The sequence below is a fragment of the Jatropha curcas genome, chromosome 7 (genome assembly GCF_041381405.1).
Source record: "Jatropha curcas cultivar XTBG-Jc1 chromosome 7, XTBG_Jcur_1.0, whole genome shotgun sequence".
Classification (NCBI taxonomy): Eukaryota; Viridiplantae; Streptophyta; class Magnoliopsida; order Malpighiales; family Euphorbiaceae; genus Jatropha; species Jatropha curcas.
In genome coordinates, this window is record NC_143157.1 from 1,590,621 (window position 1) to 1,611,027 (window position 20,407).

Below are 20,407 nucleotides of genomic sequence, written 5' to 3' on the forward strand. Positions count from 1 at the left end.
ATGATATGATAATAAAGAGCACCCGAGCTACTGACCATCCTAGAGACCTACAGGAAGCATTTGAAATCTTGAACAGATTTAATATGAAGCTCAACGCAAACAAATGCACATTCGGAGTTAAGGTAGGGAAGTTCTTGGGTTTCATGATATCACAAAGGGGGATTAAGGCAAACCTAGAGAAGATCAAGGCAATTCTGGAGATGCAGGCACCCAACAGCATCCATGAAGTTCAATAGTTGGATGGTCGAATTACAAACTTAGGGCAATTTATCTCCTCCTCGGCCAAGAGGTGTATGCCCTTCTACCGAACCCTAAAACAGCTGAAGGGTTTTCAATGGGATGAAAAATGCCTGCTCGCCTTTAAAAAGATTAAGGATTTCTTATCTTCCGCTCCCCTTCTGAGCAGACCCAAGAAAGATGAGCCCCTATACTTGTATTTAGCTGCTACTGAAAATTCGATTGCTTTGGTATTGATCAGAGAGGAAGAGGGCAAATAGGACCTTATTTATTACATTAGCAAAGTCCTTAGGGGCTCCAAGTTGCGGTATCCAAATGTTAAAAAGTTAGCATCCGCCATCCTGACTTCGGCGAACCGGTTGCGCCACTACTTCCAATCTCACACTATAATCGTTTGAACTAACCACCCCCTGAAAAAGATCCTACACCGAGCTGAAACTTTTGGGAGATTGGTGGAATGGTGGATCAAGTTAGGAGAATTTGATATCAAGTATGCCCCTCGTATCGTACTGAAGGCATAGGTACTTGCAGACTTTGTGGCTGAGTTTCTGGCGAAGATGAGAAGGGCGAGGCTGAAGCTAAACTACCGAGCCCCAATTATAATACTTAGCAGTTGCACACAGATGGGGCCTTAGGGAGCTCGGGGGTAGTAGCAGGGGTAATCCTACAAGGGCCAAGGAAGATCAAAATACAGTACGCCATGCGTTTGAACTTTTCAACAACTAACAACTATGCCGAATTATGAATTTTTAGTTACAGGGCTTAAGTTAGCCCTCGAGGTACGAACTTTAATTCTCCATATTTTCCTAAACTCACAGTTAGTAGTCAAACAAATTATAGGTATATTTACCACTAAGGAGTTGAACCTAATCAAGTATCATTCTCTAGCCTTGTCTCTCTTACACAAATTAGAGAAAGAGGGTTGTGTTTGGAAGATGACACAAATAGAACGGGCAAACAATAAGAAAGTACATGCCATAGCCAAAGCGGCAGCTCGGGACGATGATTTTTCCAAGAGGAGTGATGATTGAACACCAAACTTGCCGAGCTATGAGACAAGAGAAGTCCTGATATCTCAACTTGGCAGCAATTGGATGAGTCCAATCATTAATTTCTTACAGAATGATGATCGGCCAAGTGATAAAGAAAAGGCGATCAGACTTTACAGTAAAGCGGTGAACTATGAATGGAAAATGGAGAGCTTTACAAGAGATCAAAATCACACCCTTGGGCGAAGTGTGTAACTGAAGAAGAGGGCAATTATATCATAAGGGGGAAGCGTGAGGGTGTCTGTGGGGCACATGAGGGCTCGGATGCTATACTTACAAGGATTCTGCTATTAGGATACTATTGGCCAACAATGAAGAAAGAGGTTCCCCAACACGTTCGCCATTGTAATACTTGCCAAAAATATGACCGGGTTCCTAGAAAGCCCTCCTCAGAACTACAACCTTTAGGTTAGACCTGGCCTTTTGCTCAATGGGGGATAAACATTCTAGGGCATTTTCCTACAACAACTGGGCAAAGGAAGTTTTTGGTAGTTGCAATTGATCACTTCTCTAAATGGGTAGAAGCCGAAGCCTTAAGCCCCATTACCCCAGCTCGGGTTATCAGTTTTTTCAAGGAATAATATGATATTCCGGTATGGCGTGCCCCCATAAGATTGTTACTGACAATAAAAAACAATTTGATTCAGGAGCCTTCAAATATTTTTGTGAAGACTGGCATATTAGACTCCACTTTACATCAATAGCTCACCTACAAACCAATGGCCTTACCGAAGTCACCAATAGAACTATCCTGCAAGGCTTAAAGAAAGAGGTTGGATGGAGAAAAGGCTAACTGGGCGAACGAACTAAACTGTGTACTATGGGCTTATAGAACTACACCTCGGCAAGCAATAGAGCAAACCCCTTTCTCCTTACTGTACGGGACGAAAACAGTAGTGCTAGTAAAAATAGGCATTTCTAGCAAAAGAACAAAAAAGTATGAGGAGCTAAGTAGCTGGGCCCGAGCACATATAAGCTGAGGAAGATTGAAGGAGCTGAGCTACCTTGGACATGGAATGCTGATAATCTAAAAAAGACATATTGTGTCTTCACTCAATAATATATAAAGTAGTTTTATATTTGAATAACAATAAGACCTTAGGTTTTTTCACTCAATGTATCATGTCCTTCAAAGGTACAAGGGGCATGATACATTGAGTTTTTCTTGAAGGATCTTACTTAAAATGTTCTTTTTTTTAGCTCAGACATACCTGGTTCGCCCAAGTGACCTAAATGGTCCTATTCACTAAGTCCATAGCTCGGACATACCTAGCTCGTCTAAGTGACCCAAGCGATCCTATTTGCTAAGTCCATAGCTTGGACATACACAACTCGGCCATAGCTCGGACATACCTAGCTCGCCTAAGTGACCTAAGCGGTCCTATTCGCTAAGTCCATAGCTCGAACATACACAGTTCGTTTACGCAAAAACCTAAGTATAAATATTGATATGATAAAGAAGAATACTAATTTAACAAAGCACTTAGAAGAAAAACACAACACATGAACAAAAGAAAACAACCTCTTTGCTTCTCATTAAATAAAAAATGTTGCATAGGTTGTTACAAAAGTTCCTATAATAAGTACAACAAATATATAAACCTATGCTACATCATCATTTCGCCCCTCAGAGGAGACGGCATAGGTGTTCGCATCCTCTTTTGGCCGAGGAGACGAACTCTCCCTGTTCGGATCATGTGGTACATCGTCACCTTCGGCCTTCTCGCCACCTCCATCTTCTTCATCAGCCTCGTCAGGATAAATCTCATCCACCAGTCGCAGTCTACCTTAGGCTGCCTCGCCCTTAGCTTCAATAGAATGTTCGCCCTCAAGCTTAAGCATGCCTTGGCTAAGTCATCCTTTTCGGCTCCTTCCTGATCCCTATACCTTTGCAACTCTTTCTCCATCTCCTTTGCCTTGTTCTCGAGATCACTAACCTTGCTCTCCAGGTCCTTATTTTTGTTAATCAACTTCAGTTCTCCTCTCTTAATTTGTCTATGTCAGCATCTCGAGCTACAATCTCTGCCTTATGTTGAGCTTCTTATTCCTTCATGGCGGCCTCAACATCCTTCAAGGCGGCCTCCATTTGATTCTTCTTGACTTCCACCTCGACATAACTTGAATTTAACTTGGTTATCCGAGCGAACTGTATGCTATTAGCATTAATGGCCTGAAACAAGCATTGGTTCAATAGCTACCTGATCGCCACATTGTCCAGATGCTCATAGTAATGAGCATCGACTGGGAAAAGGTAGTTTCGAGACATTTCCCGGCTATGCCCATCTTCTTAAAGACTACAGCTCGCCCCATACTTATGCATAAAATAGCAACGGATGTCCAAGGGCATTAAAGGAACATGGGGACACAGGAATAAATATCTCCCTTTACTTTTTATGGGTGGCTCCGTTGATGGGCTTGAAGGAGGCAGCTCGGATTGAGTAGCCCTGGTAGTTCAGTCAACACCAGTTGGAAGAGTGTCTAGTACCATTGAAGGCACCTCTCTTCCTAAATTCTCCGCAGTAGCTTTTTTCTTTTTCATTGCCTCGGCGACTTTGGTTAGCTTGGAGCTTTTCGGTTTCTTTGGGACCATATTTGCATCAAAGAAAAAGAAAAAAAGGAAAATTAAAGAATGTTAGTACAAGGGTGATACTTAAAACAAACAGAAGCAGTATATACCAGAAACGGAAGACTGGGGGCTTATGGGTCCACTATAAGGGCGAACTTGGTAGCCCTCGGCAATAATTTGCTTCAAATTCATCGTTCTCAACCCCCTAGACTTTATCAACTCTACACACTTCAAATCATCCGAGGTGCGAAGAAGGGTGGCGCTTTGCGAGTTCGCAAGACCACTGATAGGAACACCAAACCCTCCAGCTCTATGAATAATGAAAAACTTATGCTTCCAATTCTTTAAAGATGATATCTTTGAAGACTTATAAAATAGGTTGCAATCTTTCCTAGCTTGAAGAAAGCAATGATCCTCAGTCGGCCGATGTTGCAATCGGTAAAGTCTGTCCATACCTCGAACCGTTAACATAGTGCCATCTCGACATGCCAACTCGACAATCTTTAGGTTGTTGGGATGTAATTGACTGACAGTAATCCTATGCTCGTTGAAAAATGACCTTAGAGGCTCAGATAAAGGAAACCGAACCCTAGAGCGAAGATCCTCATCGTACAGTATCATAGACTCTTCATCATCCAAAGGGGTGTTGGCTTGCACATCTAGCCCAGGGCGAGTCAATTTGTACTCTGAACCGAGGTCATACTTTGTAGAAACAACAAGGAGCTCGCCCTCACTAATGTCTGAAGGCACATCAAATACTCTGATGTTCTCCACCCTAACCATTGCTTTGCCTCCCTCGGCCTCGTTGGCTTCAATGATCTCTTCTTGATAAAGTTGAGCTAGACTAGGCATCTCCTCATCACTAGATGAAACCATAGTCCCCCCGACAAGCAGGTAAAAAGAAAGACAGAAGAAAGAAACTTACTCTGGAGAAAACCTTAAAGAGAGAAACTTTGAGAGAAGCAATTTAGAGAGAGAAGATCTAGAGCCAGAAAATGAAGTGTTGAAAGCAAATGAAGGCAAAATGACCCCTATATATAGAAAAGGGCAAGATACCGAAAAGTCACACCCATCAAAAGTCTCTTAAATATCCCTCAGCTATATATCTAATCAAATTATACAAGTAAGAAGAAAAAATAATATTATAAAAAAATACTTTTTTCTTTTTTATCTCTCTTATAAATAAAATATTTTAAATTATAACCAAAACATAATCAAATATTTAAAAAATAAAATATAAAAATTTTCAAATGTCTTGTTATCATATATATTTATTAAAAAATAAATTTTAAAAAATAAAACTTAAAATTTTAAAATGTTTAATTATTTATATTTATTTATTTAAAAAATAATTTTAATAAATTATATCTAATCAATTAAGAAAATATAATTTTCTAATTCTTCTCGAAAAAAATATAACTTCCTAATTGGTCATTACTAATATTATTTTAAGATATTTAAATTTCATTAAGGGCACTATTGAAAATCTCATTATTCCCCTTCTATTCTCACATTTATATATAGTTTAGATAGATTAAGTAGACTAGTCTTTTCATGATGTACGTTGCATATTGATTATACTCGTTATTTATACTCGTTCAACTTTTTATGTTATTTTTTACTTTTACTTATTCTTTATATTCATTTTTATTTTTAATTTAAATATTGATTATAATTTTTGTTTATATTATTTAGATTTTTGTAATTGTTAGAAAAATTCATATGAGATTAATATAAAAATAACGGTTAATTAATAAAACAGCAGTGTGTATATACACACACTTCAGTTCAATTTATATTGTCATTTATTTAAAATTCATTATAATTGTACAAATATCACCTAATTGAAATACCCCGAATTTTTATTTTCAAAACTTTGGGATTTTTATTAAATCAAAAATCTGAATTTTTGATAGTATGGGTTGGTAGGATCGAGCAATTTGAGCCCAAAGTTTTACGAGTTGGGCCCAAGCCCAAATAAAATGTCGAAAATTTTGAATCGTAAACAGATAGATTTTTGAGAAATAATACGAAACCCCGTAATTTAACCTGTTATGAATATATAAAAATTAATTATCCTAAAATCAAATACTATTATTATTGTTATTATTGAGTAAATTGAGGAAATGTTCTAGAATCTAACCAAAACAATTAAAATAAATCAAATCAGGCCAGAAAACCAATTAATATCTTTGAAACTGAGTCAAATTACTGAATTGGACCAAACCGGTTCGAATCGAATCGGAATAGTCTACAAACTCAGATTTTCCTCCTTTTTTTTTCCTCTTCTTCTTCCTTTCCTCAGCAGCGTCGACCTCACCCTCGCCCTCTCCTCCTCTCGTTTTTCAATCACTAGAGACCGGTGCCACGCCTTGCCGTCGCTGCTCTCTCGCCGTTCTCTCTCTGTCCTCTTTTCCGTCTGGCAATAGTGCAGTAACGAGAGTGAGCTGCGTTTCTTTCCAAACGAGACAGCCCCTCCCCTTCGTTTCATTTTGCCGGCGACTCCACCACCATAAACACCAGCTCCACCTCTCTCTCCGGTCTCTCTTTCTTTCTGTTCTGGGTTTGTTTAGCAGTAAAGAGGAAGAGTGCGGGCTACGCTTTCCAATCGTCACAGCCCGTGCTTTCTATTTTTGTTTTCGGGCGAGACCAGCCTATTACCGGCCAGTTTAGACCTCCTGCTTCATCACCGGTCCTCCTCTGCCCACTGTCTTTCCCATTTTCCGGATTAGTTGGGGCGCAGCTGCAAAAATAGCGAGAGAGACTTGTGATTGTGACTGTTCATCCTGAAACTCGAGTCCTCCGACGTGTTTTACAATTTAGTAAGTAATTTTCAGCTTCGTTCTTGGTGCTATATGATTTCCTGCGACTAGATTAAAGAATTTGAGCTTGGATTGTAGTTGTGATGAAGTTAGGGATTTTAGATACTATTTACGCAAGATTATTAAAATAAATTCTCAAAATTTATGCTGCCATTGATGATATAAATTGAATTTCTATGGAGTATGATATAAGAATGTAACACTTGTAGAATTTGACTTGAGATTGAACATGAATTTCAGTTTGTAAAGAGCTTTGGGATTCATAAACGCTGTGCTGAAAATAATTCGGGAAATTTTGATATTAATCTCCAATGGAAATATAAGCTGAGGTTTATGTTTATTTTGAAATGGCAGCAAGCTTGTGATAAGTCAATAGGAATTATGAAGACTTCTTAATCATGCAAAGAGTAGTTGATTTAGTATGAGTTTCAAAGAATTTGCTTGGGATTTGACAATTATGTTTTTACATAAAGTAAATATGATGTTATTTAGATTATGAATGCAAAACATTCAGAATGATTGTTATGAATCCAAACGCAAAAGATAAATTGAAATATTTGAAATAGTAGGTTTAATTCTTGCTAGGAATAGTTAATCGGTATATTTTAAGTTGTAAGTTGGATCTCTTAGTAGATGTATTCTTTAGATTTTAATTTAATAGAAGCATTTGTTCTTATTAGCTAATAAAAATTTTTACAAAGGTATAAATATGTGGTTATTATCTTTAAGCAAGAATGAAGAAATGAAAGCTTGCTAAAGAATACTATCATAGTTAGATACTACGAAACTATCAACTGAAAGCAATTGCAATTAACTTAATGATATAAATTTTATTCGATTATATATGTATTAAAGCCTTCGTTTGTTTGGTAATTAGCTATTGAAGCTAGTTATAATTATATGAAGTAAAGAATGATTGCTATTACCATTGGAACATGATTGTTGTAAATTAATGGTTGAGTGTCGATATTGTTGTTTTGGAAGGAGGATGGGATTTTAAGTTGATTGATTGCCCGACGGATGGGCTGTGTGCATTGATTTGATAAATATATGATAATATTGTGATATTTGAGCAGGCAAATAGACCAATTTTTAGGGAAGGTGCTGCCGAAATTTTGATAGAACTTAGACTAATTTTAACTAACAACATAATTAATAAGTTTACTTAGATTAGTTCTATAATTTGGTACATAATAAATATAGTGCTCTGATTATTTATTATCTTTATTATTCATTTAATTATTTACATATTTATTTATTTATTTTCATTATTATTGTTATTATTGTTATTTATTTTATTATTGTTGTTTATTGTCAATACTATTTATTTATTTGCATTGATTTTGGATGTTTAATTGTGCTTTGCATTACGATGTCTAATTGATTAATATGTCTGCATTTGATTGCAATGTTTGATTAATTGTGTTGTGATATTGTTGTGCTTTGTTTGTGTGGAATTGGGATGAAGTGGGTCACCATGGGTTTGTGAGGACGGTCGATAAAGCATGGATCCTGATTATGATAAATTATGAAACTGGACTGTCGGTCAGGTAAATGGGAGATCGGCGCCCCCGTGTGCACCTACCGTTGTGATCTATATGATATGTAAAACCACAGGTTGGCTTCTTTATTGGGCGCACCTAATAATCTAGATCTGATCGCAGCCCGCAGGGTGGCCTCCTATTGTGAGCGCCTGATGATCTAGATTTGATGGAGACGACCGGGTTGCCTCCTATTGGTATGGAAAAGAAAAGAGAGAATGGAAAAACAATGAGAGGGCTGGTCAAGTGAGGATTAGACCGGCCGGCCAGAATGGGGGATCGGCTCCCTGGTGCACACGTGAGAGGATGGGCCATGTGGGAGGACGGCTCATCGGGGGTTTCGGTGACGCCACAGGCCAATTTCCATGTGATGTGATTATATGAAGATGTTAATGATTGTGAGTGCTGGTATGTGCTATTTGTGTGACTGGCTGCGTGAGCATATAACTAGTCGGATGACTAGATTGATATGTTTACACATTTGTGTGACTGCGTGTGTTGTGCAATAACTATTACTCCTTAGAAAACTCACATGTCTTGTTTGATTTTTAGGAAGTAAGTTTTTCTTTAATTCGATTTAGGCTACGTTTCTTCGGCGCAGGGCAATAGAGAAATTTTCCTAGTTCCATAAATATTTTGCTATGTAACTATATGTATAAAAAGCTATGTAAACCAAATAGTTAGTGACTCCGCAGCTGTAGAATTTATTTACATTTAGTCATGTATTATCATAGACGAAATTATTCCGTGAGCCCATATTAAAAATGTGATGTATTGTTAATTGGGCCCGAATTATGGAATATGGTAACTGATAAATTTGGGCCGAGATATAAATAAAAATCTTGAGGTATTTTCCTATAAATATGGGCTGAATGTTTAAAATTATATTGAGATAGTTAATTTTTAGTGTTTCAGGCTTACTACGGGCCTCGGAGGCTTTAAGCTTACCTGGGCTCTAGTGCCGGTCCGGCCCATGGAATCGGGTCGTGACACTAATAAATATGTTTCAATATATATAATATTATATATATATCTTTAAAATTAAAATTTTCATCTGTTACTCATCTCAAACACACATAGGTTCACACACACACACACATATATATATACACTATATATAAATGTGAGAATAGGAAAAAATAATGGGATTTCTTATATCACCCTTGATAAAATTTAAAATATTCTAAAACACCCTTAATGATGGCCAATTAAAAATTACAATTTATGAGTTAATTGGATATAATTTATGAAAATTATTTTTTAAGTCAATCATGTGCAGTCTGATTGTCTTCTTACTTATATGGGGAGTGAGAGGTCTTGAGTTCGAATTCTCTCTACCACAAGTGTTTTCACTAGTCTTGAGTTTGAATCCTCTCTACCACAAGTGTTTTACTAATTTGATTATTATTTAACTCACAGTGTTATTTTAACCCATTAGGCCTCCTAATGAATCAAAAAAAAATATTTTTTAAATGAATACATATAAATACTTAAACATTTCAAAATTTTAAGTTTTATATTTACTAAATTTATTTTTTAATGGATATATATGTAATGAGATATTTGAAAAATTTTTATATTTTATTTATTAAATATTTAATTCTTTTAGGAAATATAAAAAAAGAAAAAAATATATTCTTTTTTTTCTTTATGTTTGTATGATATGATTGGAGTTTTTTTTTTTTTAATTTCAAATAGAATATATATAATATTTTATTTAGGAGAGAGATAAAAAAGAAGAAAAAAATATATTATTTTTATTAATGTTTTTATTTATTATGTTTGTAAGATTTGATTGGATATATTTTAAAAAGTAAATTTTTAAATAGATTGACATAATTAAATAATATTTTATTAATATATTTATATATTCATTAAACGTATTTTTTTTGTTAGGTGAGTTACCAATTTGATTGTTGTGTAGCCCGCAGTATTATTTCGGCCATTAGGTCTCTTAATAAATTGAAAATAAATTAAATAAATATATATATATATATAATTAAGCATTTTAAAATTTTAAGTTTTATATTTACTAAATTTATTTTTAATGAATATATATATGATAATGAGACATTTGAAATTTTTTTATATTTTATTTATTAAATATTTAATTCTTTTAGGATATAAATAAAAAAGAAATAAAATATACGTTTTTTTATTTAATATTCTTTTTTTATATTTGTATGATATGATTGGATATATTTTTAAAAGATAAATTTTCAAATAGAATATATATAATATTTTATTTAGGAGAGAGATAAAAAAGAATAAAAAGTATATTATTTTTATTCTTTATGTTTGTCGTATTTGATTGGATATATTTTTTAAAATGTAAAATTTTCAAATAGAATTTACATAATTAAACATTGAATGGTAGACAGTTGAAATTTTAATTTAAAAAAAATATAATATTTTGCTTATATATATCTATATATATTCAAATATTTTTTTTTCTTGTTAGGTGAGTTTTGATAAAATTTTTTTCTTAATAATAATTTTTTATTTTCTTTTTCATTACTGAATAATTTGCAACTACTATCGTTTTAATTTAGTAAGAGATTATATCTTCCTTGTAATAAATAGATGGCATGTTGATGGTTAAATATTTTTAATTTTCTTAATATTTTTTTCTCTTATATCCTAAATCTGTTTAATTTAAAAGAAAATGGTAGTTAGGAAACTTGAAAAAAAAACTTGAACTATATATTTTTATTTGGGCCACTTTTTTGGATTTCAAGAATTTGTATATATTGATTTCTCTGATACACTGAATAAGTAATACTACCATTATGGTCAAAGTGATTTCCATCATCAATTCAGATCATCTTCTTATTTCTTTTCTTTTCACTTAGCATTAAAAATAATTTATTATTATTCTTCATTATAGTTGTATATAGATATTGATTTGGGGTTGAAGACAGGAGTTGGAGATTGAGTGATGACTTAATTTTCTTTTTAAGCACTTATTATGATTTTAAAAACCTGCATTTATAAATTATGGATTATAGGATTAGGTATAAGGATTGGGTTGAACTTTATTCTAATATCACTTTATTATTTAAAAATAGAATTAAGTACATAATAAGTAGCATTGCAAGTAATTTGTACGACAAACTATAATATAAATTAAATAACTGCATTTATTTAATCAAAACAAAATTTATAATTTAATATTATATAAATAAAAAATGAGTATATAACGAATATAGTTAACCTGGAATGCAGGTAATACAAAAAATTAATATATATAAAATAGATCGATAAATATAGATTTAATGATAAATTATATTTATAAATAAAAAAATAAACATAAAATAAATAAATAACAAGTAACTACGTCAAGAACGCTAATATTTAAAACGCGCACACTAGTACTCGCTTTGGTCGAGCGTCGGTCTCAGATAGTTTCACACTTGCCCAATTTGTCCATCGTAAATCGCCTACGCCTCAAACCCTAGTTCACTGAGCACAGCCGCCTGCTTCTTCTAGCTTCCACTAAAACCTTAATTCGTCGATACTCTCTCTTAGGTCTCTCTCTCTCTTTATGCCTCTCTTTCTACATATTTATAAACGTATTGTCTTTTTCTGATTTAATTTCGTTATTATTATTATTACTACTACTAGATAAAATGAGAGGAAGGAGTTACAGCCCATCACCACCAAGAGGCTATGGTAGAAGAGGGCGGAGCCCTAGCCCTCGGGGACGTTACGCCGGTGGCGGCGGCCGTGGCGGCGGCAGAGATCTTCCTACTAGCCTTCTAGTCCGCAACCTTCGCCATGATTGCAGGTTTTTATAACACGTTTACTCGTTTTGTTTTGGATCTTCAACAGGCATTGAACAAGTTACGATGTGAAAACAAGTAACCCTTGTGTGAGAATGTTGAGGAGAATAGGTTAATCTCAACGGTTGTTGTGTATTTAGTCCCCGTTGATGCTCCATTTCTCATTTTTTTTGCATGTTAATAATACTGTATATCTTGGTTTTTTTCAATTTGTTTCGATCTTGTTGTGATATCGATTTTTTCTTTTGTGAAAAAAAGAGAAATTAGTGTGTATTCCCTGCTTCTCTTAAAGCAATTGCACAGCTGTGTTGTTTTGTAGTATATGAAGTGTGCATAAGTTGATAAAGATGTAGGTAAGCTCTCTGTTTTGTATAATAATTTGCTAGTGCGTTGTATTTCATAGACATGTTGTTTCGTAAACCTTAGCTTATAAAATATGGCTGCGCAATAAAGCGACATCTTGTGATTTATGTTTTGATTAATGTCAATGATTGGTTGATAAAATTAAAATGCTACCTCCTATCCATTATAATTCCTTTGAAAAGTTCAGCAAATGATTTAGAGTTGAATTATTTGTTTTACTGGTGAGGTATTTCTGGACAATGTGTTTGGGAATCTAATGGAATAAAACCACTTTGTTTATTATTATTATATTTGGATGACACAATTTATAGGTAAATGTTTGTCGTACTTTTTTTATGGGATCAAACTGTTTTTATATCACAGTTGTTTCAATTAGAAAGGCTATTTAGTTTTGCTGCAATCTGCAGGCCCGAAGACCTCCGCAGGCCTTTTGAACAGTTCGGTGCTCTCAAGGACATTTACTTGCCTAGAGATTATTATACTGGGTGAGCATGTCTCTGTTAACTATATATGTATACAATTCTGCAAAAATGCCATATGTTTATTCTATTCTTTCCTCGAATGGATTCTTTTCCTTCTCCAGAGGTTATATTGTGGGGCTTCGTGAAGTCAATAACCTTATTTGGCTATCGTTTCCAAAACAGTTCTTTTTAGAAAAAAATGATGGGAGCAATGTAAAACTTCTTAACTTCCTTTTCTATTTATTTCCTCTCCTTTAAGTATGTGTCTTTACCTTCCTTCACTAGAAAAACTTGTAAGTTTGAAGCATCAGTTTCTCACAGCTATTTAATGTTATTATTCTTATGATTTTTTTTTTCAAAAAAAAAAAAAAACTCAAATCTAATTTGGAAATTATCGTGTAAAAGTTTCTGCCAAGCTCGCCTGTCCCTTCTAATATCTGTTATTATGTTGGGACATCCTCTTCATGATTTACTCTCTTGTAATCAAAAGTTGGGTGTGTTAATTCAAGTTCTTGAGATTTAACAGTGAAATTAAAGTTTTGAAGACATCAATCAAGTAATTAGAGTTCTTTTGAAGATGATGTTAATGGTAATGAAGATTGGAAGGAAGTTGGGTTTGAATACATTGTGAAGAAGTTCCAAGTCTTGAAGAATTTCAAGTCATCTTTAAACTGACACTTGCAAGGTCAGCAGCCAAGTGCTTGCTTTCTCATGCTTATCATGACCTTGGGATTATGTTGGTAAATTTCATTGGCAAAAGGTCTATGGCATGCGCTGCCCCTGGCTGCTTCGTTGCCATTATGATGCTTATATTTTCTTTCTTTTTTTTTTTTTTTTAATCTATTTGTTGCAGGGAACCCCGTGGTTTTGGCTTTGTACAATATTCAGATCCTCATGATGCTGCTGAGGCAAAACATCATATGGATGGTAGGGTTCTTCTTGGCCGTGAGTTGACAGTTGTATTTGCTGAGGAGAATAGGAAGAAGCCCTCTGACATGAGGGCAAGGGAGCGAGGAAGGTAGACTTTACCTTTTGCTTCAATTCAAAAAAAAAAAAAAAAAAAAAAACACCATTTGTTTGTGAGGCTTGCCATATCTGCCACATGCATAGACTCAGTTTTCTTTATTTGTTTCCCCAGTCCTAATTTCTTCTCCTCTTCTTCTTTTTGACTTGGATAAACAGAGTTAGGAGGCATTCCAACTTTTATTTTTACTTTCAGTGATTTCGTTTTTGGGTAAATGATTCCTGTGATCATGCTATTTGAATTGCAATTATAAAAAAATTTCCAAATGCTCATATAAATGGGCTGATTTCAGAGTTCGTAAAATATATGGTGAATTCATTTCATGATTCTCATTTATTTGAATCTTGAATCTATAGGGTTATGGTGCTTTGTAAAGCTTAATGTTGGAAAGGAAATAAATCATCTTCTTAGTTTCTTCATGATTATTTTTTAAATGATTTTGAAAGTCTTGTAGTAAATATCTCTAACTAATATTTGGGAAGAGTCCTAGAGGTTCTGGGAAATTTACATGTTGACTTGCTGGTTTTCATGAAGCATGGCAGATTTTTTTTTCTCTATTTGTGATTTTCTTTTTTAATTGTTAAAGTTCTGATCTGGAAGCATAAAACTTTAGTAAAAATGTTCTCATTCTGTTGCAGGGGCCGATTTCGCGATCGTAGGCGATCTCCACCTCGTTATTCTCGTTCCCCTCGCAACTCTCGCTCTCCACCTCCACGATACGGAAGATCTAGGTCCCGTAGTCGTGAATATTATTCTCCTCCTAAGAGACGGCACCACTCAAGGTATGTAAACCTCCTTTACAGCTAATATTTTTTATTGTACAGAACTCTGTTTTCCAGCTACCAAACCACTAGTTCTTCATAAAGATGCCTAGGAAAAAAGAGAACTACTTTGAATTTAACTCTTGAAGAATACAGTGATGCCTTGAGCGAATGTTTATTTATAGCAAAAATCCTTTTAAAAATTTATGGGTTTCTGGGATGAATTAGTTCTTTTCTTGTTTCAGGACCCTTCTAACCCCCACCCCCACTTTTTTTTTTTTTTTTTTTTTTTTTGCTTGAGCTAACAAGTTATACACAAGCACTAGGTTTGATCATGCCTCCAATAAATTATACATATTATTAAGTTTGCATTTGGAAGGTAGTTTTTTATTTCTAAAATCTGCTTCCATAAACTGTTCCGTAGTGCTCGCTAAACAATCTATATGTTCTCTTTTTAGGCATGGTCATTTTGCTTCCTGTTCCTTTATATTCTCTCTCTCTCTTTCTCTCTCTCTCTCTCTCTCTCTCTCTCTCTCTCTCTCTCTAAATATTCTTATGTGGTAATTTTCTCTGAGGTAGATCTCTTTCACCCCAAGAGAAGAGATATAGTCAAGAGAGGTCATACTCACGGTCAAGGAGCCGCAGTCGAACTCCCAATAGGGGTCAAAGCCAGAGCCCAAGAAGCAGAAGCCGAAGCCCAAACAAAAGCAGAAGCCTTAGCCATAGAAGGAGCCGGAGCCAGAGCCCAAATCACGATGAATACCCTAGGGAATCAAATGGCAATAGATCACCTAGTCGGTGAATGAGGTACTAGGCTGGGATGATTGTAATGCTATTGTGTTTTGAATCATGTTTTCCCATCGATGTAGGTGATCTAGGTTTTCTTGTTTGTTGTTCGGATGCTTTTTTGTTCTTGGCAGAAAATGTGTGAGGAAAATTTTAAGCATTTCAAGATTTGCACTACGTTGTTGGCTTACTAATAGATTATTTGGTATTCCTATATAATTTATCTAACAAAATGAGTTAATGTTGGACTAGTTCTGGCGCCATGGAACTCGGTTGTTGTACTTGGTATTTTTTGACAATATATTTTGACTTGTGGAGTTTTTTTAACAAAACGCTATAATGTTCTCTTTTGCAGCAAAATGTAGAACAATGTGTTCAGTTATTTCTATTTTTTTTTTTTTTAATTTTTTGGAAAAAATTTAAGGTTTGGTTTATTTTTTAGACTTCAAATATTTTTCTTAGAAGAACTTCTCTAATTCTCTTTTTTTTTTTTTTGAAAAAATCAGTATGTTGATTTAGGGTAGATGAAAAAGCATTTTAGTTCTGCAATATATAATCGGGAGTCTCTTTGAAAGAGAATTAAGCTTCGTGTTTCTAATATTTGAAGTTAAATTGTTTTTTATTTCTTGAAAATTTAAGATGTAGTTGCATCTTATTATTTGAATTTATCTCTTATATAATAATGATGATGGTGATACCTCAATCTCATCTGTAGTAGTAGTAAGAACATAAAATTCAGTAGAGGGATGAAGGCCATAGTGGAATATATTAATTCCAAAATAGAAGGGTTTTATTAAATAAATTACAAGTGTATGTTTGAATTAATATGAAGTGTTTGGTTTTGGAATACATTTGTACTTTTTTTCAAGAATTGAGAGTCTAATCAAATTTTAAAAGCTGGATGTGCTTTTTGACGTTTACATCTACTTTACAACCGAGCATTTGGCATTTGTTTCTTTTTGGGTGGCAGTAGTGATTGGTCTATTTATTCATATTAAACGTCCATTTATTGACATTAGATTTTTGGTCAAAAAATTGTTTTTTAATAAGTACTTTTTGTTAATCCGTCTGGCCCTCCATTACCTTTTTTATAGATCATAATTACTAACTGTAACTGTATGAAATGAAATAAGAAATGCTAGCCTAATAGAAAATTAAAACTATGACCTGATTGCATCAAGACAGGAGTCTCTTAAAAATAATAAAATTAGGGTCTAAACTTTAGAATTTTGAGTTTTGAGTTTTGAATTTTAGGAGTCAGGGCTTAGATTTTAGAGTTTTAGAATTTAGGGTTTAGGATTTATATGCACTAAAACTTCTCGATTTGTATTAATTGCACTCAAAATGATATTAATCTTTCAGATACTTCAAATAACTTTTTTGTCAAAATTGTACTTCAATTTAATTTGGTCAAATTAGATAATAAAATAATAATATTCATGGGCTCACACCTTTAGTTTGAGTTAGCTAACTCAAGGAATTGGGTTAGCACACATATGATCATATTGCTTTTATCTTCCCTCTTTTCTTCATTGTCGATCTCCTTCCTCACTTTCTCTCTGTATCATCGAATCTTATCTCACTCTTTTGCTCACTCTGTATTATGGAATTCTCTCATCTTTCTATGTTGTGGACCACTGGAAACTTTAAACCCAACTAGAGGTGGCCAAAATCCAGTTTTGTTGGAACCACCGGTTTAAAATCAGTTGAATCCAGAATCGAAATCAAAATCGGACGGTTGCGGTTTGGTTCTAATTCTAAGTTTTTTAGAACCATGAACTGAAGATTCCATAAACTAGTCGGAACTGGAGGTTTTGACAATTGGCCGTTTCAACCGGTTCCAGCACAAATTCTTTTTTGGACCTTTTCAAAAAATTTTATCAAATCTTCAAATTAATCCTCCTAACAACTATAAATGGTTGTATCACGACTAATTTTAAAGGTAGCTATGGAAGTTATATTTTTTGGATTTATTATAAATACGCATTATTTTCATTCTCCTCACACCAAAATTATTTCTTTCTACCATCCAATCTCTCTAAGCTCTCCAATTTATAATTAAAAATTATTGTTAAATAATTTCTCTAATCTATAATTAAGTTCAAGCCCCTTTTTTATTATTTCATAAATGTTTAAATTTTAAACTTTTAACAAAAAAATATTCCCTAACTTTTTGATTTTAAAATTGTGTGAACCGCCTAAAAACCGATCAGAGAATCGTTCGGAACCGTCAATTTTGATCCATTAAAGAACCAAAACTGAAATCATAACCACCGATTTCAAACTGTAACTGGAACTATCAATTTACGGTTTGATTTCAGTTTCACATTTTTTAGAATCGGAACCGTGGCCACCTCTAAGCCCAACAGTGAAAAATGACAGTTATTAGATGACACAATCCAAATGTCACTTTACATGCACTCTATCACTCCTCTCCTTGGACTAAAAACTCTAGGAATGCTCAAATTTACAACACTAAACCCTAACCACCACAGCGATAGTCACCACCTCCATAATCACCACATTAACTATTCTCAAACAAGATGCATGAGATAATGACTACCGTTAATATCAAATTCTCTGTGACAATGTCCCATTATAACAATCTTATGCAAGCTTTCCTTGTAGTCATAACTCTCAACTGCATCGAGGATTGTGCCATCAACAACACTCCTTAGCTAGCATCATGAACATCAAGTTGTGCCCCTTAGCCGCCTAGTTGAAAGAAAGATTGAATCAATTGTTGTTCTTTAACAACTCGAATTCTACAAAGCTAATGACTTGCACGTTGTCATACATGACGTCAAAGGGCTCCTTATTGAGGTGATCACGGTGGAGAGTCACAAAGGTTAAATTCGAATGGAAACATTAATTTTTGAGGGGCGTGCTAATTTCTTGATGGAAATGTACAAGGGTTAAGTGGTCCAACATGCTTATAACCACACATGATATTGTTCTCACGTAGAACAATCAAATTCGTGCCAAGAAGGAATGGTTATAAGATTATAGGAATTGGATTCTTGGTATTGGTGAGTAGTACCATGCGTTTTGAATTAACCCAACCCCTTGGATTAGCTAACTCAATAGTTGATGTGGGGTCCATAAATATTATTTGTTTATTGTTTAATTTTGAGCAATTCGAAATTAGGATGCAATTTTAATAAAAAGGTCATTTTGAGGTGTTTGAGGGATTAATGTCTTTTTGGGTGCAATTAATACAAGTCACAAAATTCAGAATTTATTAGATGGTTTAGCCATTTTAGACTTTAAGATTTATAATTTAAGGTCTATAGTTTAGTGAAATTTTATTATTTTTAAGGACTTCCTTAAAAGGAGTCTCGCCATGTATACTTTCCGTTTTCCATTTCATTAATGATTAATGTTATAAAGTATGAGAAGAAAAGAAATCTGATTTTTCTTATTCTGTAATTTCATATTATACAAGATTATCTAGAAGTTTACAAAAAAAAAAAAAAAAAAAAAAAAAAAAAAAAATAGGAAACTAGATCACTCCTAATAGAACTAAATCACTTTTAAATTTGGTCAATTATGTAATCGAATCCCTTTAGGATTTTGAATTAAGTTTTCTAATCTATTTACAACTCATATAAACTTCAAGACTCCTCCTCAAGCTGAGGAATAAATGTTTTCCATTCCCAACTTGGATATAAGATCATAGAAACTTGAACTATTTAGCCCCTTCATTAGAACATCAGCAAACTAGCATCCTAATGGAACATAGGACATACACACTAATCCTTCCTCCAATTTCCTTAAATAAAGTGTCTATCAATTTCAATATGCTTTGTCTTATTATGTTGTATAGGATTATGAGCAATATTGATAGCTGATTTGTTGTCACAGTACAGCTTCATAGGGCTTTCCCATTTGATTCTCGAGTCATGTAGGATAATCTTTAGCAAAAGTAGTTCACACAAGTGCCCTGAATTCTGATTCTTCAAATGACCTTGCCATAATATTTTGTTTCTTGCTCCTCTATATCAACAAATTACCTCCAAGAAAAGTATAGTACCTAGTAGTTGATCTTCTATCTATTAAGGAACCTGCATAGTCAACATTAGTATAAGTTCTAGAGTAAGAGTATTATTTTTCTTAAACAAGATTCCTTTCCCTAAATTGCCTTTCAAATAATGGAAAAGTAACACCCCTTCCCGGTCCACTCGTAAACCCGAATAAACCGAGTCGAGACGTTACAAACTAGTTGACTTTATGTCTTGTCATGCTGATATCATAATATATATTGAATATAATATCATGCTGATGTTGTTTACAATAATAATGTAATTTATATTTACAAAACATGATACTAGTGTCAAAATGAAATGGGCCCAACTGAGTGCCCTGTACATGCCATAAAAAGGGTAGACAAAAGATACATATTAAAATGAGTAGCTACCCTGAAGACTGAGTCTTCTACAGATAAACTGCAGCAGTTGTAAGCTGACTCTCTACTGTCCAATCTCAAAACCTGCGAGTTAGACAGGTAACTCGCTGAGCAAATAAAGCTCAGTGGATATCTCAACATATAAAGAAACCATTAAACACCTACATGTATAGAAAGAACCATGTAAACACATATGGCACATATAAGCACACACATCATGATACTTTCATGATACCTTGATTATCTTTTGTACTATTTATAATACTGTATGATTCATGAAATGTTATGTCAAGATATCTATATGGCTCCATAAGGTTATAGTGAAACCGAAGTGATAAGAAAAACTGTATGAAACTGGATGAATATTGTATGCTTGGCTGCTATGGCCCATATATAATCATATCCACTCAACGGCCTGTAGCCGGAGTATCAAACTGTATGGGGTGCAGATCTGCTATCCTATGTCGCGACATAGCCTTATCTACATGGTTTCTACCTAACCTCAATGGAGCATAATGTTGGTATGTCAATAATATAACACAACATTATATTAATAGTTCATAACTTCATAATTCATAATGTATATTTGATTGAACATCATTTGCATGCT

The 20,407-nt window shown here is 34.0% G+C and overlaps 1 protein-coding gene across 1 annotated transcript; it reads left to right on the forward strand.

Annotated features, from left to right (window-relative positions):
• The first annotated feature begins 11,584 nt into the window (after positions 1-11,584).
• LOC105630031 (serine/arginine-rich SC35-like splicing factor SCL33) lies at positions 11,585-15,569 on the forward strand. The gene is made up of 6 exons (XM_012211712.4): positions 11,585-11,743; positions 11,840-12,002; positions 12,768-12,845; positions 13,675-13,839; positions 14,484-14,627; positions 15,186-15,569. Exons 2-6 carry the CDS (start codon positions 11,845-11,847, stop codon positions 15,406-15,408), a joined length of 768 nt encoding a protein of 255 aa, XP_012067102.1. The 5' UTR covers positions 11,585-11,743; positions 11,840-11,844; the 3' UTR covers positions 15,409-15,569.
• The last annotated feature ends 4,838 nt before the right edge of the window (positions 15,570-20,407 follow it).

Coding starts and splice junctions, on each gene's coding strand:
- LOC105630031 (XM_012211712.4), top strand. CDS start 11,845: ATGAGAGGAAGGAGTTACAGCCCATCACCACCAAGAGGCTATGGTAGA. Junction 12,003..12,767: donor AACCTTCGCCATGATTGCAG/GTTTTTATAACA, acceptor TGCAATCTGCAG/GCCCGAAGACCTCCGCAGGC. Junction 12,846..13,674: donor CCTAGAGATTATTATACTGG/GTGAGCATGTCT, acceptor TATTTGTTGCAG/GGAACCCCGTGGTTTTGGCT.